Raw genomic sequence first — 25,989 nt, forward strand, 5'->3', positions numbered from 1 at the left:
GAGCGAGAGTGAGCATGAGTGGGGGGGGGGGAACAGAGGGAGAGGGACAAGCAGTCTCCCTGCTGAGCATGGAGCCCAAGGCCAGGCTTGATCCCAGGACCCTAAGAATATGACCTGAGCCGAAACCAAGAGTGGGACGCTTAACCAACTGAGCCACCCAGGTGCCCCTATTAATTGATTTTTGAATACTGCACTGCCTTTGCATTTCCAGGATAAACCCCACTGGGTCATGTTGTATTATTCTTTTCTTTTTTAAGATTTTATTTATTTATTTGTGAGAGAATGAGAGAGAGAGCATGAGAGGGGCTAGGGTCAGAGGGAGAAGCAGACTCCCTGCTGAGCAGGGAGCCTGATGCGGGACTCTGTCCTGGGACTCCAGGATTGTGACCTGAGCCAAAGGCGGTCACTTAACCAACTGAGCCACCCAGGCTCCCTGTATTATTATTTTTATGTATTATTGAATTTGATTTGCTAGTACTGTCTTTGCCTGATTTCGGTTATCAGGGTAATGCTGATCTGATCGAATGATTCAAGAAATATTCCATCTCTTCTATTTCCTTGAAGGGATTGTATAGAATTGCTGTTATTTCTTCTTAAATGTGTGGTAGGATTTTCCAGAGAAACCGTTAGGGCCTGGAGATTTCTTTCTTTTTCTTTTCCTTTTTTTTTTTTTTTTTTTTTAAGATTTTATTTATTTATTTGTCAGAGAGAGAGAGAGGGAGACGGAGAGACCACAAGCAGGGAGAGCGGCAGGCAGAGGGAGAACCAGGCTCCCCGCTGAGCAAGGAGCCCGACTCGGGACTCGATCCCAGCATCCTGGGATCATGACCTGAGCAGAAGGCAGACGCTTAACCCACTGAGGGACCTAGGCGTCCCAGGGCCTGGAGATTTCTTTCCTGAAAATTTTTAAAAAATAAAATTTTTTAAATAATATGTGTGTTTTTCAGATTACCTGGGTGGTTTTTGTTTTTGTTTTTGGTTGAGTTTTAATAGTTTGTGTCTTTCAAGCAATTGTTTGTTTCATCTAAGTTGCCAAATGTAGGTACATAGAGTTATTTGTTAGAATCCTTCCAATTTCTGTGGCGTCTGTTACCAGTTTCTTTGCTCATAGCATTAAGTTGTATCTTTCCTTATCTTTCTTTCTGTGTCAGTCTGGATAGAAATTTATGAATTTTATGGTTTCACTCATTTATGGAACATAAGAGGTAGGAAGATCGGTAGGAGAAGAAAGGGAAGAAGGAAGCGGGGGTAAACAGAAGGGGGAATGAAGCATGAGAGACTATGGACTCTGGCAAACAAACTGAGGGCTTTAGAGGGCAAGGGGGTGGGGGATTGGGATAGGCCGGTGATGGGTAGTAAGGAGGGCACGGATTGCATGGTGCGCTGGGTGTTATACGCAACTAATGAATCATGCAACTTTACATCAGAAACCAGGGATGTACTGTATGGTGACTCACATAACATAATACAAAATTATTATTAAAGAAAAGAAATTTATGCATTTTATTGACCTTTTCAAAGAACCAGCTTTTGGTTTCATGGACTGTTCTTTTCCTGGTACCTGCTCTAATGTCTGTTTCCCTTATTTACTTGCTTTGAGTTTATTTTTATTTTCTTTTTCTAGTTCTAAAGGGCGAGGCTTTCATTATTGATTTGGATCCTTGATTCTTTCTAGTACAAACATTTGATGCTGTACATTTACTACCAGGCGCTGCTGTAGCTGCATCCTGCAGATTTGGATATGTTGTATTTTCATTTCCATTCAGTTCATCTGATAAAGGGTTAGTATCCAGAATATTTTCTAATTGCCCTTGAGACTTGCCCTCTGCACCGTGGATTGTCTAGAAGCGTATGGTGTAATTTCCTTGTGTTTGGAGATGTTCCTCTTCACTTTTTCTTTCATATTGGTAGTTTTTCTCTTTTGCTCAGACAACGTTCTCTGTATGATTTCAACTGTTTTATAACTTGCAGTATTTGTTTTATGACCCAGGATGCAGGGTACCTTGGTGAAACTCGCATATGCCCTTGAAAAGAATGCATATCCTGCTGCTGCTATGGGAAGGGTTCTGTACTTGTCACTTACATCCAGCTAGTTCACGGTGTTGTTCCGTTCATCCACATATTGCTAATTTTCTTCTGTTCCTTCTGATTACTGAGAGAGTGTTGAACTCTACAACTATCCTTTGTAGATTTGTTCATTTATCCTTCCGTTCTGTCTGATTTGGTTATGTATCTTGAAGCTTTGTTGTTGGGTGTTGTGCAGAGAAGAGTTAACATAGCAGGCCTGAGACCACTATCCTTGCAGAGATCAGCACGTTGGCCCTTACCTTGCATCCGAGAACTTGAATTTCAGAAGGCTTCCCACCGTTCCCTACCCGAGCGGGATGCTTTACTCTTCTTAAACTGTCCAAACAGTATGTTTCGTGCCAAACACCCGCTTTCCTTCTGGAACTCTAAAATCTTGGTACGTGCTAGGCAGAGAGTGCCTATGTGACCAGCCCCCAAACAAACCTCAGACACGGTGTTAGTCATGAGCTTCCCTGGTAGACAACGTTTCGTGTGAGTTGTCATGATTTGTTCTGGGAGGCACAAAGAGCATGACTCTACTGGGAAAGGAGTCTTGGAAGCTTGCACTGGTTTCCTCCAGATGTTACCCAGGGGACCTTTTTCCCTGGGTAATTTTGCTTTGTATCCTTTTGCTGTAATAAATCTTAGCCCTGAGGATGACTGTATGCTGAGTCCTTTGGGCCCTCCTGGGGAGTCACCAAAGCAAGGGTGGTCTTGGGACGTCGGAAACAGCGGTGGTAGCCGTGGGACTCACTAGCAAGAACACCCTGACTCACTAAAATATGGTGAAAGATTTCGTTGAGTAGGAAGGGTGATGCGGTAGAGATGATGAACCTTTTGTGCCCCAGTGACTGTGGATATACCCATGGGATGAAACACCAGCTGAACTGTTTTGAGAGGGAAATGTTACTTACAGAATGTAAAAAGAAAAGATCCACCTCCAGGAGCGTTAGCTCACCGCGTGCCTTGGCTGCTTTAGCCATGCTGGGTGATAGGAGGGGAGCAAGTGTAGCCACCTTACGACTTGGGGCTTTATTTACTCAGGGCCAGGGAAAAGGATACAGACCTTCCCAAAGGTGAGCTTTGGGTCAGCCAAAAATGTTGAAAGTTTAACTTGCTGTCTCCTCCCAAGTGGGAGGAAACAAATCTAATCCATTCCCTGAGCCGGAAAAAGCTTTCCATAAACTAGAGGCAAAGACGGGGGGGGGGGTGTTTCTTCACCTGGCTTACTGCTGCTGTGGCTTCCCCTCCCAGCATTCCAACCAAGAAGCCCCCTGGCCCCTGTGTGGTCACCTGGTAAGTATCAGTTTACTGCTAGCAGTTTCGATAAACTTTCAGTGAGAGGGGAAAAGGGAGGATTTCAAAATGGCTTCGAACGTTGTGGCTGTTGGCGTCTGGATGTATCGAGAAAATTGATTCAGGATGTGAGGCAGGGCCGCTATTCAATGCAGCTGCGCCCAGCAAGGGAACGACCTATTCTAGCCTGGTCGCCGCATGAATGAGAGAGACAAAGGGGACAGGAGATGATGTAAACCCATTTTGAAAATGTTGAAAATTCAGGATTTCATCCTGACAGTTCTTAATGATCACGAGTCTTTGTCGTTACGCAGTAGGATTTTCTATGAAAATGCTTTTGTCCCTTTTGATAACAGCCCCTCCATACAAAGGGTTTGGAGGAGAGTGGAGGATAAAGAAAGAAACGTAAAGGTTCCATTTCAGAATTATACACACTGATTTTGTAACAGTGGAGAAAACACAAACCTGGCACCTGGGGAGAGGCAGAGGGGGGAAGCAAAGACATTAATGACCTCTGTTTGTCCAGACTGTTCCTGGAAATGGGCTATTTTTTTTTTTTAAAGAAATACTCACAGAGCAATCTTGCCAAGTGGCTGTGAGTGCTTTGGTGCAAACTGGCTGCTGAGCCTCCAGCCACACCTGCCAGAGTGCTGACTGTGGGACAGCAGGCATGGCCCCGGCTCTCGGGCTTTGCACACACAGCACTTCCACATGACCTCCTGCCTCGGAAAGAGGGCGAACTGGTGTTGGGGACAGACCATACTTTCGGAACTGACTGCCTCCAGGCAACCCTCTGAAACCAAGGGCTCAGACGGATATTCCGAGTGGACGGGGAGTCCTGGAGGGGAAGGTCTCATGGTGGGAGGCCACGTGGAAGCCCTGGTGAGCTGTATCGCCTGATTTGTGTATGTCCAGCTCTGGGCTCCCTAACAATTGTAAACTCTGTTTCAGGAGTGTCACGTGTGCCCTCTGCGATTACACTTGCTGTGTGTGTGCTCTCACTAGCCTGACACTGCCTCAGCCTGGAAGACTTTCAGGTCAGCTTCTGCTTCCCGACCAGAGAGTGTGCTGTGCCTGAATTTGTGCCTCAGGCCAGCTAAAAACAAGGTTCATACACACACTTAAGCAGTAAGTTATCTCTTTTTCTACGTTAGACTTTTATGGGTAGTGAGAATTGTTTTAACTGGTCAAGTCTGGGACCCCTGAGGGATGTAATGGAGATGAGTTCCACAGGCTGCTGTTACCCTGCTTCATGGGTCCTAAGACGGAGACCCGTGGCACTTGTGTCCCACCCTCCGCAGCCTGACATGCTTCAGCCTGGACATGGTTCTGTCAGATGGTTCGTCATTATGACATGGGGTCCAGCCATTCCCAGTTTCCTTCGTTCCACAAGTGTGGACTGACCTTCTGTCAAGTGTCAGGTCCTCTGCCCTGAGGACACCAAGATGAACTGGGTGTGTTTCCAACCTTCCAAGAAGGAGGTAAGAGTCTGGTGAGGGAGACAGACATGGAAACAAAGTGGTGTGGTTAAGTTAAGCTGGTTTTGTTCAGCCACTCCTGGCAGATGACAGGATGAACCTCTCCCAGTGAATTCTTTCCGTCCTTTCCCAGCATATCCTGCAGAAGATCCATCTGGCGCGTACACTTGGGTTGCCCTCATCCCGTTTCCTCCGTGCACAGCCGCAGCTATCAAGTGATACTGGCATGTGGTCGCAGACTCAAAGCCAGGAAGGGAATGGCTTTCGCTGATGTGTTTTCCAAAACGGTCAAGGGTAATTGGTACCTTTCCAGGTAAAACAACATGCCAGTTTCCCTCAATTTACAGGAGCGTTACATTTATGGAAAATCCAGTGTATTGAAGTCTCTGCAAAAAAGGTTTGCATCCCTACAACTTTCCCTTCCTAAATGCCAGTACCTCCGTTTCATCATTTCAACAATCAAAATTGCCCTCTAAGCTTTTCAAAATGCGCCCGTATTTTGGTTTAAATATTATGTATTATGTGGTTTTAAACCACAAGAAGATGATCTTATGCAGGAAGCCCCCAAAGCCTCGTATTCGCAACCAAAGGATAGGAGTGTTGTCATTGCCTGCATTTGGTCAGAGGAAATAGCGTGGCAGCATGGAGTAGGGCACACTACCACCCAGAAAGGATTCCGGGCACCTTCATCTTCTGTCTGCTTACTGTGATGGGAAAATGTTTCAGGGACAGCTGGGGTGTGAGGTAAAGCTTTGTTCCAGGGGTCACCACTGCCACGGGTTGTCAGCGCCCAGGATGGTTTTGCAGTAGTCATGGTTCTTAGCTCCTGGACCTGGGGTTCTCCTCATGGATGAGAAGCCTTTCCAGGTGCGGACCGTAGAGTGAGGGGCTGGGCTAGGGCTTGAGGCTACTGTCCTGTTTGGGACAGCAGATGAGATCACAGACAGACGACAGCTGAAAGGAGAAGAGGGAGACGGTCTTCTAAAGTCAGGGGCAGGTTTCTGGCAGGTGAAGGGAAAACATTATCCCCAAGTTCTGGTTGCTCCAGGCTGACGTGGAATGGACTGTGGGTGCAAGAATGAACCGAAGGCTGAGAGGAGGTGGGGATAATAGATCACATAACCTCACATCATATGGGTCACATGGTCCCCGAGAAAACCCATGCCATCGTGGGATCTAAATGTCATCTCCTGTCACCACCACCCCCCCCCCCACACCAGCCATGAAGAAAATGGTTTTGAGATAGACAGACAGAAGCCTTCAGGGAGAAAGGCCAATGTGGTCATGGTGTCTTCTCGGAAAATTCTCTGCCCTGCCCCTGGTTTGACTCTCACACTATGTTTATTATGTCCTGTCTTCCTGCATGCTTTCAAGCTGGACTTCTCCTGTGCCTGTCTGTCCAGAAAGTCAGTACATTGGAGACAGGCTTGCTCCCAAAGGGGGTTAATAAAGTTCTTGAGTGTTTCCTGGGCAGAGATAAAAATGACAGATTCTAGGGCACAGTTGTGGCCACACTAAATGAGATTCACTGGGTGTGGATCGCAGCATGTGCGTTTTTTAAAAGTTCCTAGGTTCTGACTCATGTGGACAACTTGTCTGGGAACTACTGGAGCAGGGGAATGGTCGTGTTTTTCCTGCCGCCAGGCTTCTCTCTCCATTGTGAGGGTGCGGAAGCGACCACAGTGTGGTGCCTTCTCTGATGCACAAACCCAACACCTTCAGCTAGGAGACTGACGCGCTGTCTGCTGTACTAAGGAGGCTCTGAGAATTCTCCTGAATCCAGTCCTGTCGAGCTCCCGTCTACGTGATTGCTGTTGAAGTCACGTTTCTGTTTACTGCGCACTGCCATGCTATAAAACGAGTTTGTGGTATATGTTAGCCGTTATTCTAAATTTTTTGCAGTGACCATTGGATCTTGAACCATTGATTGAACAGATACAGAGCAGGGTGAGTTTTCCACAGCATCTTCAGACCTGTGCGTCCACCACTTACAGCTGGGTGACGCTGAGCAAGTTCCTTAACACCTGTGAGTCTCGTTTCCTGTGGCAACATGGAAACACTAGTTAGTGGTAAAGGTAGCTACTTCTTGGGGCAGTTTAGAGCACTGACTACATTAAGGCAAGGAAAGCTGTCAGGACAGTGCCTGGCATGTGGTGAGCTGTCAGGCAGTTCTAGCTGCTGTTCCTGTTGTCGTTCCCACATTTCCCTGAAGCACGTTCCAGACAGATGGTGTCAGGACTACCTTTGGCTCACTGGAGGGACTTGGCACTATCACGTCAGCTCTTCAGGAACTCCAGAATCGAGTCGGGGCTGGGGGAGGGTGTTACAGGGGAGGGCGTATTTTTCTTAGCATAACGAGTATTCAGCTCTCCCTTTGGGTTGTTATGAAGTCTGAATGGCAACTTCTGTAGGAAATTGGAACAAATGGCCTGTTCATACGTCGTGTACAATGGTTGGAAAAGCAAGTGATCACTGGATAAGGATAGAACACTAGTCTGTGAATTTGCATAATCATGTCAAAGAGTGAAATTTAAAGGCCAGAGAACCTCATCATGTGGCTTCTTTTCTTGCTGTTAGTTCTATTGAATCCACTTCTCCTGCATCAGATGGTCACATGTGAATCTGGGAAAGATATGAAACTGTTACTAGTCAAATTGTCATTGGTAAGACTTTCTCATGGAGTTTTCACATGGCCAGTTTTATTGCGTGGATTTTTCTCTTCCACAAATGTTCATTATTGATTTAACAAAAGGCCGATGTATTAAAATTTTCTGAGCTCCATCATGAGGAGAGGGTAAACAGTGTTTTGGGGGAGTCTGAGGAAAGGGGCAGTGGCAAGGGAAGGGGAGAGGGCGAGGTGAAGGTGTACAAGGGGCAGGAAGAGAGAAGTCGTGGCAGCGGAGGGGCAGGAGGGAGGGATGAGGGGCAGAAGCAGAAAGCAGAAGTAAAGAGACATAGGAATAGAAGGTCACACGTCAGGAGGCTTACTATAGGCCTGGCATTGTTTTTAGCTCTTTCCCTACAGATAGAACTTTAAAAGTCATTGAGTAGGAACTGCAACACTGGGAGGTATTTTTAAGGTGAACGTCCCTTTTTACAGACCGGGAAACTGAGACATGTAGAGGTTAAGAGGGGAGGTAACTTACCCAAAGCCACCTAGCCAGCAAGGGCAGAGTTGGGGTTGTACCCAGGTCAGAGAGAAACATAAAGAGATGTGGGGTTTGGCCCTAAACTGCAACGCACCTCAGTGTCCAATGTCCTCTGGCTCAAAAGGCAGGTGAACGTGTGCAGCAGCTTCATCTGATTACACTGGATCTGGGTATGGATTGAACATGATGTCTCCTCAGTGCATGAAACAGTATGGGGTGACAGGTCACTCTAGGCACATCACTAAGTGGGTATCTGCTTCCTATCAAGGTCTATACTTGTGGACGTCAGCGTCAGTATCCTCATCATTATCGTGATGGACAGTAGTTTATGGTATAATGTTCGGAAACAAAACAACAGATAAAAGAGTGTAGATGACCTCCCCACTCCAGTCTTATAATTTAAAAAATGCATAGAATGAAGTCTGGAAGGGAGTACACCACCTAAGTCATTTTCCCTAAGGGTGAAACTCTAGATAATTTGCAAATAACGTTTTAGTCACTGTTTTATTTGCTGTTATATCTTCATTGTTATAGCACAGCCAGTGTTCCTGTTACAAGTTTTAAGTCGTTTCTGTGAAGACTCCGGCTTTGATATCCTCGCCAGGTGACAAACCAGTCAGGGCGTTTAAAGCAGAGAGGAGCTAGGTGGTACATAGAGGGGAGCAGTGGGGGAAGTAGAGCGCTTCGGATGGAAGGTGAGCTAAGTCTGCCAGTGCTATGAAATCGCCCCAGATGCTGCAGGCCAAAACCAAACCAAACCAGACAACAACTTGCATGTCCCTAGAGGAGACCGTTGTGCCACTGAGAGGAGTATCTGCGTTAAGATTTCGTAGGCTTTTGCTCTCTTTTGGCCCCTGTGGTGCAGCGGGGCAGCGTGTGGTTCTTAGGAGGCAGCACTGCTTTGCGCCGTGCTGTGGATGAGAGTGGCAGCCTACCTGAAGCGTTCTCCTGTTGTGGGCCAGCTGGAGTGCTTTTCTTGACGTCTGGAAGCTTACAGATTCAGGAGAGAAAAGAGAAAGGAAATACACAGTACAGTAGTTAGCTCCAGCTCTCCTCCAATAGATCCCTGCCTCGCAAGTGAGCCGCAGGCACAGGTGTTGTAGTCATTGGTTGGTAATTAGCAGGGTTGGGTTGGGAGACTCAGAGAAGAAACACGGAAGTGAATCCAAGGTGAGAAAACACATCAAGAGGGGACAGACATCGAAAATCCCATTTTCTGGCCTTGGCTTCTCTGCTAAGAAACTAGTGTGCTCCATTATTGTGGGGAGAGGGCACCGTGGCCCGAGGTCTGGGAGGGAATCAGTGCACTTGGTGCTGAGCATTCTGAGGACCCACCATCAGCAGTAACAAAGGGACACTGAATGTGTGAAGGCACAAGGGTCTCAGCCTTTACCATAGACTCAGAAAGCATCTTAGCCCTGATGAGAGTAATGCTGTTTCACCTTACCGAAGCTCAGAGCCGCCGTCTCGCAAAACTGCTGGTACTCCTCCACCTCCTAATCCAGCTAAGAGGGTCTGCCCCGGGACTGCTCACTGATCGGCAAGAGTACGATGGTAACCGTGTGTGTGTGTGTGTGTGTGTGTGTGTGTGTGTGTGTGTGTGAGAGAGAGAGAGAGAGAGAGAGAGAGAGATACACAAGGGGCGAGACTCTGTTCATTTCAGTGTGATTCACCAAGTTCCCAACTACTGTCTAGGCACTGTGTTGGGTGCCTGGGGGATACAATAAAAAAAGAAGACACTTCCCTGCTTTTGTGGAATTTATGCCAAATAATAAGAGAATAGTTCATCTAACCATCATACACAGAAACATAAAAATTACACCTGTGATTAGTGATACCAAAGAGGTGCATTTTATTGAGGTGTGATTGATAGGTAGAGCTGTGTGTATTTCATGTGTACAACTTGAAGAGAGTGTATGCAGATGTAGGTCATCACTGCCATCAAAGACAGTAGATGTAGGCATCACCTCCGAGAGTTTCCTACCACCCCTTTTGTTCTTCTTGGTGTGGCTGTTATATTATTATCGTTGGTGGTAAGAACACTTAACATAAGATCATCTTTTAGCGATTTTAAGTATACAACACGGTATCAACAGCTAAAGGCACTGTGCTGTAGAATAGATCTCCAGAACGTATTTATCTTGTGTAATTATAACTTTCCACCTTTAACCATCGCTTCATCATTTACCCCTGCCCCAAGCCCTCGCAGGGGCCCCATTGTTCTGTGCTCTGCTTCGAAGAGTCTATTTTAGATTGCATATATAAGTGAGATCATGCAGTCTTTCTCTTTCTCTGTCTGGTTTAATTTATTTAGCCATCATGCCCGCCAGGTCCACACGACATGCTCGGGTTTTTTTTTTATAATAATATTTTTTTATTATATCTTAGTCACCATAAAGTACATCCCTGGTTTTTGATGTAAAGTTCGATGATTCGTTAGTTGCGTATAACACCCAGTGCACCATGCAATACGTGCCCTCCTTACTACCCATCACCAGCCTATCCCATTCCCCCACCCCCCTCCCCTCTGAAGCCCTCAGGTTGTCTCTCAGAGTCCATAGTCTCTCATGCTTCATTCCCCCTTCGGATTACCCCCACTTTCTTTATCCCCTTCTCCTACCGATCTTCCTAGTTCCTATGTTCCATAGATGAGAGAAATCATACGATAATTGTCTTTCTCTGCTTGATTTATTTCACTAAGCATTATCTCCTCCAGTGCCGCCCATGTAGCAGCAAATGTTGAGAAATTGTTCTTTTTGATAGCTGAGTAATATTCCATTGTATATATGGACCACATCTTCTTAATCCAGTCATCTGTTGAAGGGCATCTCGGCTCCTTCCACGATTTAGCTATTGTGGACATTGCTGCTATGAACATTGGGGTGCATATGGCCTTTCCCTTCACTACATCTGTATCTTTGGGGTAAATACCCAGTAGTGCAATGGCTGGATCGTAGGGTAGCTCAATTTTTAACTTTTTAGGGACCTCCACACTGTTTTGCAGAGTGGCTGTACCAACTTGCGTTCCCACCGACAATGTAGGAGGGATGCCCTTTCTCCCCATCCTCTCCAGCAATTGTTCTTTCTTGCCTTGTCAATTTTTGCCATTATAACTGGCGTGAGGTGGTATCTTAGTGTGGTTTTGATTTGAATTTCCCTGATGGCTAATGATTTGTAACATTTTTTCATATGTCTGTTAGCCATTTCTATGTCTTCATTGGAAAAGTGTCTTCATATCTTCTGCCCATTTTATGATTTGTTTCTTTGTTTCTTGTGTATTGAGTTTGAGAAGTTCTTTGTAGATCTCGGATACCAGTCTTTTGTCTTTAGTGTCATTTGCAAATATATTCTCCCATTCCGTGGGCTGCCTCTTAGTTTTTTTGACTGTTTCCTTGGCTGTGCAGAAGCTTTTGATCTTGATGAAGTCCCACAACTTCATTTTATCTTTTGTTTCTCTTGCCTTTGGAGATGTGTCATGAAAAAGGTTGCTGTGGCCGATGTCGTAGAGGTTGCTGCCTGTGCTCTCCTCTAGAATTTTGATGGATTCCTGCCTCATATCGAGGTCTTTCATCCATTTGGAGTTTATCTTTGTGTATGGTGTGAGAGAGTGGTCAAGTTTCATTCTTTTGCATGTAGCTGTCCAATTTTCCCAGCACCATTTATTGAAGTGACTGTCTTTTTTCCACCGGATGTTTTTTCCTGCTTTATCAAAGATTAGTTGCCCAAGGAGCCGAGGGTCCATTTCTGGGTTCTCTGTTCTGTTCCATTGGTCTATGAGTCTGTTTTTGTGCCAGTACCATGCTGTCTTTGTGATCACAGCTTTGTAGTACAACTTGAAATCCGGGATTGTGATGCCCCCAGCTTTGTTTTTCCTTTTCAACACTTCCTTGGTGATTCGTGGCCTTTTCTGGTTCCACACAAGTTTAAGGGCTGTTTGTTCCAGTTCTTTGAAAAATGTCATTGGTATTTTGATCGGGATAACATTGGAAGTATAGATTGCTCTGGGTAGCATGGACATTTTAACTATGTTTATCTTCCGATCCATGAGCATGGAATACTTTTCCATCTTTTTGTGTCTTCTTCAATGTGTTTCAAGAGTGATTTGTAGTTTCTAGAATATAGATCCTTTACGTCTCTGGTTAAGTTAATTCCAAGATAACGTATGATTTTTGGTGCTATTGTAAATGGGATGGATTCCCTAATTTCTCTTTCCTCAGTCTGATTGTTCGTGTATAGAAATGCAACTGATTTCTGAGCATTGATTTTGTATCCCGCCACATTACTGAATTGCTCTACAACTTCTAGTAGTTTGGGGGTGGATTCTTTTGGGTTTTCCATATAGAGTATCATGTCATCTGCGAAGAGAGACAGTTTGACTTCTTCTTTGCCGATTTGGATACCTTTTCTCCCTTTTTCTTGTCTGATTGCTGTTGCAAGGACTTCTAGTACTATGTTGAATAATAGTGGCGAGAGTGGGCATCCTTGTAGTGTTCCTGATCTTAAGGGAAAGGCTTCCAGCTTTTCCCCATTGAGAATGATATTTGCTGTAGGCTTTTCATAGATGGCTTTTATGAGATTGAGGAACGTACCCTCTATCCCTACATTCAGAAGGGTTTTAATCAGGAAAGGATGCTGTATTTTGTCAAATGCTTTTTCTGCATCTATTGTGAGAATCATATGATTTTTGGCTTTTTTCTTGTTGATATAATCTATGACCCTGGTAGATTTGTGAATGTCGAACCACCCTTGCATCCCAGGGATGAATCCCACTTGGTCATGATGGATACTCCTTTTAATGTACTGTTGGATCCTATTAGCTAGGATCTTGTTGAGAATTTTGGCGTCCATATTCATCAGGGACATCAGTCTGTAATTCTCCTTTTTGGTGGCGTCTTTGCCTGGTTTGGGGATCAAGGTAATATTGGCCTCATAGAATGAGTTTGGTAGCTTTCCTTCTGTTTCTATTTTTTGAAATAGCTTTAGGAGAATAGGTATTACTTCTTCTTTGAATGTTTGGTAGAATTCCCTGGGGAATCCATCAGACCCTGGCATTTTGTTTTTTGGAAGGTTTTTAATCACTGTTTCAATCTCCTCATAATTAATTGGTCTGTTTGAAAAATCAATTTCTTCCTGTTTCAGTCTTGGTAGTTTTTAGGTTTCCAGGAAGGCCTCCATCTCTTCCAGAATGCCTAATTTATTGGCATAACGCTGTTGATAAAAGTTTCTAATACTCCTTCTTTTTTTTTTTTTTAAAAGATTTTATTTATTTATTTGACAGAGATAGAGACAGCCAGCGAGAGAGGGAACACAAGCAGGGGGAGTGGGAGAGGAAGAAGCAGGCTCCCAGCGGAGGAGCCTGATGTGGGGCTCGATCCCATAACGCCGGGATCACGCCCTGAGCCGAAGGCAGGCGCTTAACCGCTGTGCCACCCAGGCGCCCCTCTAATACTCCTTCTTATTTCCTTGGTGTTGGTTGTGACCTCTCCCTTTTCATTCATAATTTTATTACTTTGGGTCCTTTCTCTATTCTTTTGGATAAGTCTTGCCAGTGGTTTGTCTATTTTATTAATTCTTTCAAAGAACCAACTTCTAGTTCTATTGATCTGCTCTACTGTGCTCCTGGTTTCTAATTCATTGATCTCTGCTCTAATCGTTATCAACTGCTTTCTCGTGCAAGGATTAGGCCTGTTCTTCTGTTGCTGTTCCAGCTTCCTGAGGTGAGAATATAAAAACTGCATTTTAGATTTTTCTATTCTTTTGAGTGAGGCTTGGATGGGTATGTATTTTCCCCGTAGGACTGCCTTTGCAGTGTCCCATAGGTTTTGGACCGTTGTGTTTTCATTCTCGTTGGTCTCCATAAATTGTTTAAATTGATTTTTGATTTCCTGGTTTATCGAATCATTCTTGAGCAGGATGGTTCTTAGTCTCCAAGTGTTTGAGTTTCTTCCAAATTTCTCCTTGTGGTTGAGTTCCATTTTCAAAGCATTGTGGTCTGAGAATATGCAGGGAATAATTTCAGTCTTTTGGTATCAGTTGAGACCTGTTTTGTGTCCCAGAACATGGTCTATTCTTGAGAATGTTCCATGGGCATTAGAATAGAATGAGTATTGTGTTGTCCTGGGGTGTAGTGTTCTTTATATATCTCTGAGGTCCAACTCGTCTAGAATGGCATTCAAGACTCTTGTTTCTTTGTTGATTTTCTGCATAGGTGATCTATCTATTGCTGGTAGTGGAGTGTTGAGGTCCCCTACTATTAACGTATTATTATCTCTATGTCTCTTTATTCTGGTTAAGAGTTGGCTTGTGTATCTTGCTGCTCCCCTGTTGGGGGCATAGATATTTATAATTGTCATATCCTCTTGTTGGATACATCCTTTAAGAATAATATAGTGCCCTTCTGTATCTCTAACTATACTCTTTAGTTTAAAATCCTATCTGTCTGGGGCGCCTGGGTGGCACAGCGGTTAAGCGTCTGCCTTCGGCTCAGGGCGTGATCCCGGCGTTATGGGATCGAGCCCCACGTCAGGCTCCTCCACTATGAGCCTGCTTCTTCCTCTCCCACTCCCCTTGCTTGTGTTCCCTCTCTCGCTGGCTGTCTCTATCTCTGTCGAATAAATAAATAAAATCTTTAAAAAAAATAAAAATAAAAATAAAATCCTATCTGTCTGATATGAGAATTGCTACCCCAGCTTTCTTTTGAGGTCCATTGGCATGAAAAATGGTATTCCATCCCTTTACTTTCAGTCTGGATGTATCTTTAGGTTCAAAATGAGTCTTGTAGACAGCAAATGGATGGGTCATGTCTTTTTATCCAGTCTGCAACCCTGTGGCGTTTTATGGGAGCATTTAGGCCATTTACATTGACAGTGATTATTGAGAGATATTATTTTAATGATGCCATGTTGCCTGTAAAGTCTTTGTTTCTATAGATTGTGACTTTCTGTTCTGTATCACTCTTGGGGCCTTTTTACTTTTGTAGAATCCCCCTTAATATCTCCTGTAGGGCTGGTTTCATGATTATGAAATTGGTCAGTGACCGGCGATTCTGGAAGGTCTTTATCTCTCCATCAATTCTGAATGACAGCCTTGCTGGCTAAGGGATCCTTGGCTGCATGTTTTTCTCTGAAAGAGCTTTAAAAATGCCCCCCCCCCCAGCCCTTTCTCTCATTCTGGGTCTGTGTAGACAGGTCTGACGTAATTCTGATACCTTTGCCTTGGTACGCGAGAAATGTCTTTGCCCTGGCCGCTTTCAGTACTGTATCCTTGGATCTAATATTTGCGAAATGCGCTATGACGTGACGTGGTGTAGGTTTGTCATGGTTGAGCTTCGGAGGGGTCCTCTCTGCCTCTTGGACATGAATGCTTGTATCCTTTGCTAAATTACGGAAGTTTTCAGCTACAATTTGTTCAAATATCTCTTCTAGACTTCTGTTTTTCTCCACCCCCTCGGGGATGCCAATGATTCTGACATTGGAATGTTTCTTGAGTCAGTAATCTCCCGTAACCTACATTCTTGAGATTGGATTTTTTTTGAGCCAAGTTTCTGTTTTAGCTTTCTCTTCTAACCCATCCTCCAATTCGCCAGTTGGTCTTCTGCCTCATTCACCCTGGCCATCAGAGCATCTAGTTTTGACTGCATTTCATTCACAGTATTTTTACTTTCTGCCAGATTCACTCTCATTTCCGCCCCTAGAGATTCTAAATTCTCGTTAATATTTTTTCAAGTCTACACATCATCTTGACCATTGTTACTCTGAACTCCATTTCTGATAATTTGGTTATATCCATATCCATTACTTCTGTGGCAGAGGCCACAGACTCATTGTTTTTTCTTTGCTGGGGGGCATGTCTTCTCGTCATTCTGATGAAGAGAGGTTGTGGGGTTGCCCAGAGCCCAAATTATTGACCAGGACCCAGGCAGTGTGTACTTGTTTTATAGGGACCTTAGGGATGTGGGCTTCTTGAATTTTCAGCCTGCCTTCTGGGGGAGGGGCCTGCTGCGCCGATACTCAGGCAACCCTGTTTGGGTAGAGTCTCCGTGTCCCCTGCGAGGGGGGATGGGGACGGGCACACTGTGAGCCGGTATTTCCAGGCTTTTGTTCTCTGGCAGCTTTCCCTGGCGTTTTGCTGTGCCTCTTCTGAGAGTCAGAGCAGCAGTAGCCGAATCCCAGCCTCTGTCTCAGAGCAGAGGGATCGCAGACCGCTCTCCACTGGGGTCTTCTGGCCACTTTAACTCCGTTACTGTTGGTGCTGCTCAACCCTGCAGCGTCCCGGGATGTGCGCCCCACAGCCAGCGTCCCAGCCCTCGCTTCCAGGGCCGGCAAGTCTCTGTCCTTTGTGTTTCTAACACCGCCAGCCGCCCCCACGTGCTCCGAAGCTCCATTTCAGTGTGGTTCGCGTGCACTCCGGAGCTCCGGTTTTCAGACTGGTCGCGTGCGTTCCCCGGCTCACGTCTTAGTCTGCTCTCTCACAGTCCACGAGTCCGCCCGCTCCCCACTGCAGGTGGCTACTGCTTCCCAGCGCCCGAACACGGCGGCTCCCTCCCCCTTCCGTTTATCTTCCGATATCTGTGCGCGGCTTCACTGCTTCCCACTTCCTATCTTAATACTCAGCGCTGGAGATGTTCGTTTGTAGAGGTCCAGATGTATCTTCCTGCGTCTCAGGCTGATTCAGTGGTGTTCAGGATGGTCTGGTACCTATCCAGCTCGACTCAGGGGACCAGCTGAAAAAGGGGTCCCCTGCTCCTCCGCCATCTTAACACAGAAGCGGACGACATGCTGTTATCCACAGAAAACCCTGAGGACTCTTACAAAAACCAAACCAAACCAAAACAACGGTTAGAACTAAGGAACAGATTCAGTAATGTTGCTTTCATCTTAAAAAGAATTTACTGCATGTGAGGTTCTTGGTCGTTGAGCATTTTGAATGATTATCCCACTTCCTTCTGGCCTCCATTGTTTCTGCTGAGAAATCTGCTGTTAATCTGATTGGCTTTCCCCCCTCTAAGAGAGGGGGGTCATTCTCTCTTCTTGTTTTCAAGAGATTCTCCTTGCCTTTGGCTTTCAGCATTTTTACTAAGCTATGTCTGAATCTCTTCTTGTTTATCCTGCTTGGAGTTCCTTTAGTTTCTTTCAGGCAGTATAGCTTTGAATATTTTTTCTGTTCCTTTCTGTCTGTATTCTGGCACTCTCATGTGCCTCTGTGAGTGTTGTTAAGAGTGTCCCATATTTCTCTGCAGCTCAGTTTATGTTCCTCATTTGTTTTCCTCTCGTTCTTCAGATTCCATAACCTCTGTCTGTCTTCAAGATAGCTAAATCTTTCTCTGGTAGTTCAACTACTGTTGATCTCCTGAGTGACTTTTTTTTTTTTTAAGATTTTATTTATTTGACAGACTGAGCACAAGCAGGGGGAGAGGGAGAAGCAGGCAGAGGGAGAAGCAGGCTCCCCGCTGAGTTAGGAGCCCGATGTGGGACTCGATCCCAGGACCCTGGGATCATGACCTGAGCCGAAGGCAGACACCACCCAGGCATCCCTCCTTGAGTGAATTTTTTACTTCGGTTATTGCACTTTTCAACTCCAGAACTTCTATTTGGTTCTTTTTGATAACTGTTCTCTCTTTATTGTTATTCCCTAGTTGATGTGACATTTTCATCATACCTTCCTTTACTTCTTTGATTGTGGTTTCCTTTTGTTCTTTGGACCTATTTATAACAGCAGCTTTGAATTCCTTGTCAAATCTGACATCTGGTTGCAACCACAGCCAGTTTCTGTTGCTCACTTATTCATACTTTCCTGGGTGTTTTTTTTTCTTTGTTTGTTTTTATTATTTTTTTGTTTTGGTCTGGAAACCAGACCTCCCTACAATAGTCCGGTTGCTACGCTATCTAAAATATTATAGCAATTCTGGGTACTGGACCATCCTACCCCTTCCCAGGTTTGTTATTGCTATTTGCTTGTTTAGTTGTTTGGTGTCTGGCTGGTTTATTTTAGTGGAGTCTGTTTTCACACCTTATTCTCCCCCTAGCCTCACCCTCCATCCTAGCTGTGTTATGCTTCAGCTGTTACTCCTCAGGGAGAGCCGACTCGGGTATGCCCACTGTCACCCTGGGATGAGTGCTTTTGGCAGGGCCCTCTTTGTCTCTTTCCCTGACCAGACCCAGCTGTTTGGGCCCACTAACTGGGGGCTGCTTCTACTGTATTCAGCAGTGCCCTGGCAATGTTGCTTCATAATATAAACCCGTGAAATCCCTGATCCTTTGAAGGGCTAGCTGTCAAAGTTAGTGTTTGAGATTTTTTTCTGACCCTAGGCAGGTTCCTTCCAGCTATCTATTGTCCCTGATTGTCTCAGGTAGTCCAGCCAGCCTACAGTTGTTGATCCTCTGTGTCCAAGAATTCCACCAATCTCCTCTGGGTTGCCTTTTACCACAGCCTCCAGTGTTTCGAAAGTGCCCCTAGGCCTGACCTTCAAAAACACTCCATTGCAAATAGAATTCATTCCTCTGAGACGGGCTATCTGCTTCAAACCTCTGAGCCACAACTCTGTAGTTGGGGAGTGGGGACGATGGTGGCACACTTCTCTTCTGTTTTGTGTGTTATCCTATGTAGTGTTGCTTTTTACAATGTCCATTTTTGAGAGTTTATGGCTGGTACATAGAAACAATTGACTTTTGCATACTGATTTTGTGTCTTGTTAGTTTGCTAAACTGGCCTCTTAATTCAGGTAACTTTTCTGTGGATTCTTTTTATGGATTCAGGTTTTGCCTGTGAATAATGACTCTTTCTTTCTTTCTTTCTTTCTTTCTTTCTTTCTTTCTTTCTTTCTTTCTTTCTTTCCTTCCTTCCTTCCTTCCTTCCTTCCTTCCTTCTCTCTTTCTCTCTTTCTCTCTTTCTTTCTTTCTTTCTTTCTTTCTTTTCGATTTTTTTATTGGCTAGAACAGGCAGTAAACTATTGACTAGAAGTGGCAAAAGGACACATACTTGCTGTGTTCCCTGTCTTAGAAGGGAAGCATTCAGACCTTCACGATTCATGATTCTATTAGCTTTAGATCTTTTCGTAGATGCCAGTTATCCATTAAGGATGTTGCCATAGACTGAGTGAGTATTGCCATCTCCCCAGCATCCATGGTGAAGCCTTTCTCCAGTATCAGGGTAATTGGAGGTGGGGCGTTTGGGAGGTGATCAGGTCATGAGCACGGAGCCCACATGAATGGCATTAGCACCCTTATAAAAGAGACTCCTGAGAGCTCCCTCGGCCCTCTTGCCATGTGAAGGCAAGAAGTCAGCAGCCTGTGTGACAGGAAGCAGGTCCTCACCTGATCCTAAATCTGCCAGCACCTTGATCTTGGGCTTCCTGGCATCCAAAAGTGTAAGAAATACATTTCTGTGGTTTTTGTAAGTCATCCAGTCTACGGTAGTTTTGTTAGATCCGCCCTTAGAGACTAAGATAGAAATCCCTCTCTATTCCTAATTTCCTAGGAGTTTTTGTCAAGTACATTTTATCCAATACTTTTTATGCATCTGTCGAGATGCTCATACATCTTTAGTCTGTTGTTATGGTCAGTTAGCGTGATTGATTATCAAACGCTCAACCAGTCTTGAAGCCGTAGAGCAAATGCCATTTCACTATGGTATTTTATCTTTTGTATGTATTGCTGGTTTCAAGCAGCTGATATTTTATTTTGGATTACTGCATCTGTGTTCATGAGTTATATTGCTCTTGTTAGCCTTAAAAGTAGAACAGCCAGTTATTTTACCAGCAAAAATGGGTTTATTCAGGAGTAGCAGAGAATTAGAAATCGGAACAAGCAACCTAAGGCAAAATCCTAGGCAAGTCCAACAAACCAAGGAGAGGAACGTTATTTTATGGAGAAGGAGGAAGTCGAAGGGGTTGTTTTGAACAAAAGTCCACTGGAGAAAAAGCGAGAGTTCAGAGTGATGACAGTTTCTCATTGGCTGAGTCACAAGGGTAGTCAGTATCTTGTAGGCCATGCCATGTACATCTTTTCCTGTTGGTGCCTGGAATTGAGGTTCTTTCATGTTGATGATTCTTCTGTTGGGTCTATAATGGACAGTTCTTCCTGTAATTGATGTTGAGCAGTAATGGCTGTCCCTTCTATTCTCTGGACTCTACTTTATAGAGATATTTCCCTTTATTTTTTTTTCCACGGTCTGTAATTTATTTTCTTAAAAAGTTTTTGTCTCACTTTGATGTCAGGATATTGCTGGCTCTGTAACATGCTTTAGGAAGTGTAACCTCTTCTTCAGTTACCTGGAAGATTTTGTACAAAACTGGCATAAATTTCTTCCCTGTATATTTGATAGAATTTAAACAGTGAAGCCACTTAAGCCTTGAGTGTTTTGTGAGGGAATGGTTTTTGTTTTGTGTTTGATTTATTGAATTCATTCTCTTTGACAGATAGAGGGCCATTCCTGTTAACAACTTCTTGATGGAGGTTTGCTAGCTAGTGTCTTTCAGGGAGTTTTCCCATTTCATCTTTTATTGGATAATATTTTTAATAATATTTTCTTACCCAGTTGGTGTCTGAAGGATCTGTATTGATGTCCCCTCTGGCCATACTGATAGTAGTCACCTGTATCACTCTGCCCTCATTCCTTTTTTTTTTTTTTTTCCAAGATTTTATTTATTTCTTTGACAGAGCCACAAGCAGGGGGAGCGGCGGAGGGAGACAGAAGCAGTGTCCCCACTGAGCAGGGAGCCCGACCCAGGGCTCGATCCCAGGATCCTAAGATCATGACCTGAGCCAAAGGCAGACTACTTAACCAACTGAGCCACCCAGGCGCCCCTGCCCTCATTCGTTTTTATCAGTCTGGCTAAACCTGTTAGATTTACTAATCTTGTCAAAGAACCAATTCTTAGTTTCCTTATTTTATTTTATTTATTTTATTTTTTTATTACGTTATGTTAGTCACCATACAGTACATCATTAGTTGTTGATATGGTGTTCCATGATTCATTGTTTGCGTATAACACCCAGTGCTCCATGCAATACGCACCCTGCTTAATACCGATCACGGGCCTATCCCAATCCCCCACCCCCCTCCCCTCTGACACCTGCAGTTTGTTTCCCGGAGTCCATAGTCTCTCATGGTTCATCTCCCTCTCTGATTCCCCCCCCTTCATTTTTCCCTTCCTTCTTCTAATGTCCTCCATGCTATTCCTTATGTTCCACATGTGAGTGAAACCATATGATAATTGTCTTTCTCTGCTTGATTTATTTCACTTACCATAATCCCCTCCAGTTCCATCAAATACCCACCATTTGCATCGACATGGATGGAACTGGAGGGGATTATGCTTAGTTTCATTGATTCCTTTGTATCGATTTTATTATTTCTAAGTTGATCTCTGTTCAGACCTCCATTAAACGTTTTCCACTTGCCTTAGGTTTAAATTGATTTTGCTTTTTTAATTTCTTAAGGTGACAGATAATTGATCTGAGACAATTCTTCTTTTCTAACATAAGTATTTAATGATAGAAATTTCCCTCAGTGCATTGTTTTAGATTCACCTCACAAATTTTGATACACTGTGTCTTCCTCTTCAACTTCTTGCAGTTTCTTCTTTGATCCCCGCATTATTGAGACATGTCATTTAATTTCAAAGTATTTTGTGGTTTTCCAGATACCTCGCTACAACCCGTTTCTATTTTAATTCTTTGTGGTCAGAGAACCTAGTTTGTATGATTTCAGTCCTTTAGAAGTTGAGATATACTTTATGGCACAGCAGATGGTCTATCTTGGTGAACATTGTATGTGCACTTCGGAAGAGTATGTATTCCGCTGTCCTTCATGTCTGTGGAGAGTGATGCGCCGGTGTTCCGTAGAGTGTCTGATTGAATTGTCCACTTGTGCTGTCAGTTGTGGGCAGGAGAACGCTGAAGCCTCTCACTACAACTGGTTTGTCCGTTTTTCTTTTTAGTTTCATCAGTTTTTAGTTCTTGTGTTTTAAAAATGCATGCACATTCATAATTTTTACATCTTCTCGATGACTAGACCTCTCTTATCATGTAAATCTGTCTTTTGCCTTGTGATAATCCTCATTCTTTAGTATTCTTTGTGTAATATTAATTTAGCCCCTCCGGCTACTCATTTGATTCACGTTTGCTGGGTGTATGTGTCTTAGTGTGTTGGGGATGCAGGAACAAAGTACCGCAGACTGGGTGGCTTCTACACAAACTTACTTCTCACAGACATGGAGGTTGGAGGTCCGAGATCAGGGGCCAGCTTGGTTGGGTTCTAGTGAAGGCCCTCTTCCAGGTCACAGATTTGTGGTCGTGTCCTCACATAGTGGAAAGACAAAGGCTCTGTCTGGAGCCTCTTTTCTAAGGGCCCCAGTCCCATGCATGAGGGCTCTGTCCTAGGACCTAAACCCCTCCCAAAGGCCAACTTCCTAATACTATCGTCTTTGGGGGTTAGCATTTCACATCAGAAATTTTGGAGGAGACACCTTCAGACCATAGCATTATCATTTTCCACTCATTTACTTTTAACTTATATATGGATTCATACTTAAAGTGGGATTCTTTTGGGGCGCCTGGGTGGCGCAGTCGTTAAGCGTCTGCCTTCGGCTCAGGGCATGATCCCGGCATTCTGGGATCGAGCCCCACATCAGGCTCCTCTGCTGGAAGCCTGCTTCTTCCTCTCCCACTCCCCATGCTTGTGTTCCCTCTCGCGCTGGCTGTTTCTCTCTCTCTCTCTCTCTCTCTCTCTCTCTCTGTTAAATAAATAAATAAATAAATAAATAAATAAATAAATAAAATCTTTAAAAAAATAAAAATAAAGTGGGATTCTTTTGACAGTATATAGTCAAGTCTTGCTATTTTTATCTAAAGTGACAAATTAGGTCTTTTAATTGTTGTGGAGGCAGGGTACATTTAGTGTGTTAACAGTTTGCGTGTTAATCTACCATCTGGCTGACTGTATATTTCTATATGTGTTTTTTATTCAGATTTTCCTTTTCCCTCCATAATTTTGAATCAGTTGAACATTCGCTGTTATTCCATTTTATCTCCACTGTTGGCTTACTAGTTATATGCCTTTAAACATTCTTTTCAGATGCTTGCTCTAGGGTTTCCAGTATGTATTGTTGCTTATCACAGCATGCCTTCTAATGGTATTCTGCCACTTCGTGTACACTGTCTGACTCATATGACTGTATACCTCCACTTCCTTTCTCCCATCCTTGGTGCTGTGGCTGCCTTGCATTTTATTTCTACCAGTGTCTTAAACCCCACAATACATTGTGACTACTGTTACTTTAAATAGTTCTCCTTTAAGGAGATGAAGCGTAAGAGAAAAAGTTCATATTCACCCGCAACTTTACCATGCTCAGCACTATTCAGTTCTTTGTATAGCTCCTGATTTTCTCTGGATATCATTTGCCTTCTTCCCAAAGAACTTCCTTTAACATGTTTTGTAGGGCAGATCTGCCGGCTGTGCATTTCCTCCGCCTTTTTGTTTGTTTTGAAGTTTTTGTTTCACCTTCATTTTTAAAAGCATTTGCATGAATCTGAAAATTCTGGGTCACATAGATTCTGATGCATAAGTAGCCTGCCATCCAGTTTGTTCCCTTGTATGTAATGTGTGTCTCTTCTTTGCTCTTTCCATCAGAGGGTGTCAGTGTTGGTGTTTGAGTCAGTCTTTTCGTTAGTCGAGTAGGACTTCAGTTTGTTATTGTTACAATTAGTTTAACCCTAGCATAAACTAGATTGATACATAAAAATCAATTCTATTTCTGTACATTAGCAGTGAATAATCCAAATAAGTAAGCAAGCAAACAATTTCAGTTACAATAGAGTCAAAAGAATGACATATTTAGGAATTAATTTAATCAAACAGGTGTGAGAGTTGTACACTGAAAATTACAAGACACAGTTGAAAGAGATTAAAGCATACTTAAATAAATGGAAAGACCTCCTGTGTTCATGGGTTGGGACACTTGATGTCGTCGAGTTAGCAACATTCCCCAAACGGATCCAAGCATTCAGTGTAATCCCTATCGATATTCTAACTGCAGTGTTTCAGAAATTGAGAGACTGATCCTGAAATTCATGTGGCACTTGCAGGGACCCAGAATGGTTGAAACAGTCTCGCAGAAGACAGCAAAGGTGGAGGACTCACACATTCCGATTTCAAACATTCTTTCAAAGCTCCCGTAATCAATGCGATGTAGTACTGATATAAGGATGGCCACAGAGATCAACGGAGTGGAATTGAGAGTCCAGAAATAACCCATCCAACTATGCTAATTGTTGGCAGCAGTGCCAAGACAATTACATGGGAAAAGAACAGGCTTGTTAGCAGATGCTGCTGGGACAACTAGATACTCACATTTAAAGAAATGAATTTGAATCCAAACTTGATAGCATAGACAAAAATTAAGTCAGAAGGGATCAAAACTCAAATGTAAGAGCTAAAACTACAAAAGTTCAGGGGCGCCTGGGTGGCTCAGCCGTAAAGCGTCTACCTTCGGCTCAGGTCATGATCCCAGGGTCCTGGGATGGAGCCCCACATCGGGCTCCCTGCTCGGCGGGAAGCCTGCTTCTCCCTCTCACACTCCCCTTGCTTGTGTTCCCTCCTTCGCCGTCTCTCTCTGTCAAATAAATAAATAAATAAATAAATAAATAAATAAAATCTTTAAAAAAAAAAAAACTATAAAACTTCTGTAAGAGAGCATAGGAGTAAATCTTTGTGCCATTGGGTTAGGTGGTGGATTCTTAGCTATGAGACCAAAGCACAGATAATAAATGCCGAATGGGTAAAAACGACTTCATCAAAATTAGAAAAAAAATTTTGTCTTAAAGGACACCATAAGAATGTGAAAAAAACAAATGGAAAGAATGGGAGAAAAGATTCATGTATTGATAAGGGTCCAGTATGCAGAATGTAAAAAGAGTTCATACAAATTAACGGTAAAAAGACAACCCAGTTAAAGACAGGCTAAGCATTTGAATAGACATTTCTATAAAAAAGATATACAAATATCCAATAAGGACATGAAAAGGTGTTCAAAAATATTAGTCGTTAGGGAAATAAAAATTGAAAGCACAATGAATTACAACTTCCCACCCACTAGTATGGACAGAACTTTCAAAAATGAAAATAAGAAGTGTTGGGGAGGATGTGCAAAAATTGAAATCCTCGTACCTTGCTGGTGGGAATGCAAAATGGAACATCTGCTGTGGAAGACAGTTTGGCAGCTCCTTAAAAAGTTAAACAGAATTGCCGTGTGACCCAGTTACGCCGCTCCTAGGTGTATATCGAGGACAAGTGAGGACATAAGCTCACACAAAAACTGGTATACAAATGTTCCTAGCAACATTAGTCACAACAGTCGAAGAGTGCAAACAACCCAGATGCCAACCATGTCATGAATATATCACATGTGGTGATATATACATAGAGTAGAATCATATTCAGCCAATAAAGAATGGAGTCGTGATACTTGCTACAACATGGATGAATCCTGAACACATTATGCTGAGTGAAAGAAGCCAGACTCAAAGGCCACATAATGTATGATCCTGTTCAGTTGAAATATCCAGAGTGGACAAATCTGTGGAGACATGGGGCCGGGTAGTGAATATCCAGGGTTCCTGGGACAGGGGATTGGGGAGGGACTGCTAGTGATATGGGGTTTGTTCTGGAATTAGATATCGGTGACAGTTTGCACAAGCTTGTGCATATATAACTAAAAAAGGGTGAATTTCATGGTACATGACTGACAGCTCAACAAAATGGAAAAAAAAAAAAAAAACCCTGAAAGGAAAGCAGCTATCTTTGGATAGGTTTCTGGCCAGTTTTAGAAATAGAGTTGGCTACACCTGAAGACATGATGAGTTGTCCAAATCTTGCCTTCATCAGTTCGGTCATCAGAGGTGACCACTGTAGCCAGATTAGGTGTTTCCTCCTTGTCCCTGTTACCCATATTTACAAACTGCACGTGCACATACATACACACGTACAGACACTGGTTGACT

At 43.7% G+C, this 25,989-nt stretch overlaps 1 protein-coding gene across 36 annotated transcripts in view; it reads left to right on the forward strand.

The window, feature by feature from the left end:
- The window catches only part of LOC125282017 (protein FAM156A/FAM156B-like), a 49,676-nt gene that overhangs the window by 4,904 nt on the left and 18,783 nt on the right, over positions 1–25,989 (forward strand). For 8 of the 36 annotated variants that reach the window (XM_057311666.1, XM_057311669.1, XM_057311673.1 and 5 more), the window contains exon 1: positions 1–25,989. This exon is cut by the window's right edge. The exons of 6 other annotated variants lie outside the window; for them this stretch is intronic. Coding sequence is in view for 4 of the 30 variants with exons in the window: in XM_048215932.2 (XP_048071889.1) it covers positions 5,099–5,154 (56 nt within the window). In the remaining 26 variants the exon portion in view is untranslated. 22 more of the 36 variants (XM_057311656.1, XM_057311664.1, XM_057311659.1 and 19 more) reach the window with 18 other exon arrangements.

This window comes from Ursus arctos, chromosome X (genome assembly GCF_023065955.2).
Source record: "Ursus arctos isolate Adak ecotype North America chromosome X, UrsArc2.0, whole genome shotgun sequence".
Classification (NCBI taxonomy): Eukaryota; Metazoa; Chordata; class Mammalia; order Carnivora; family Ursidae; genus Ursus; species Ursus arctos.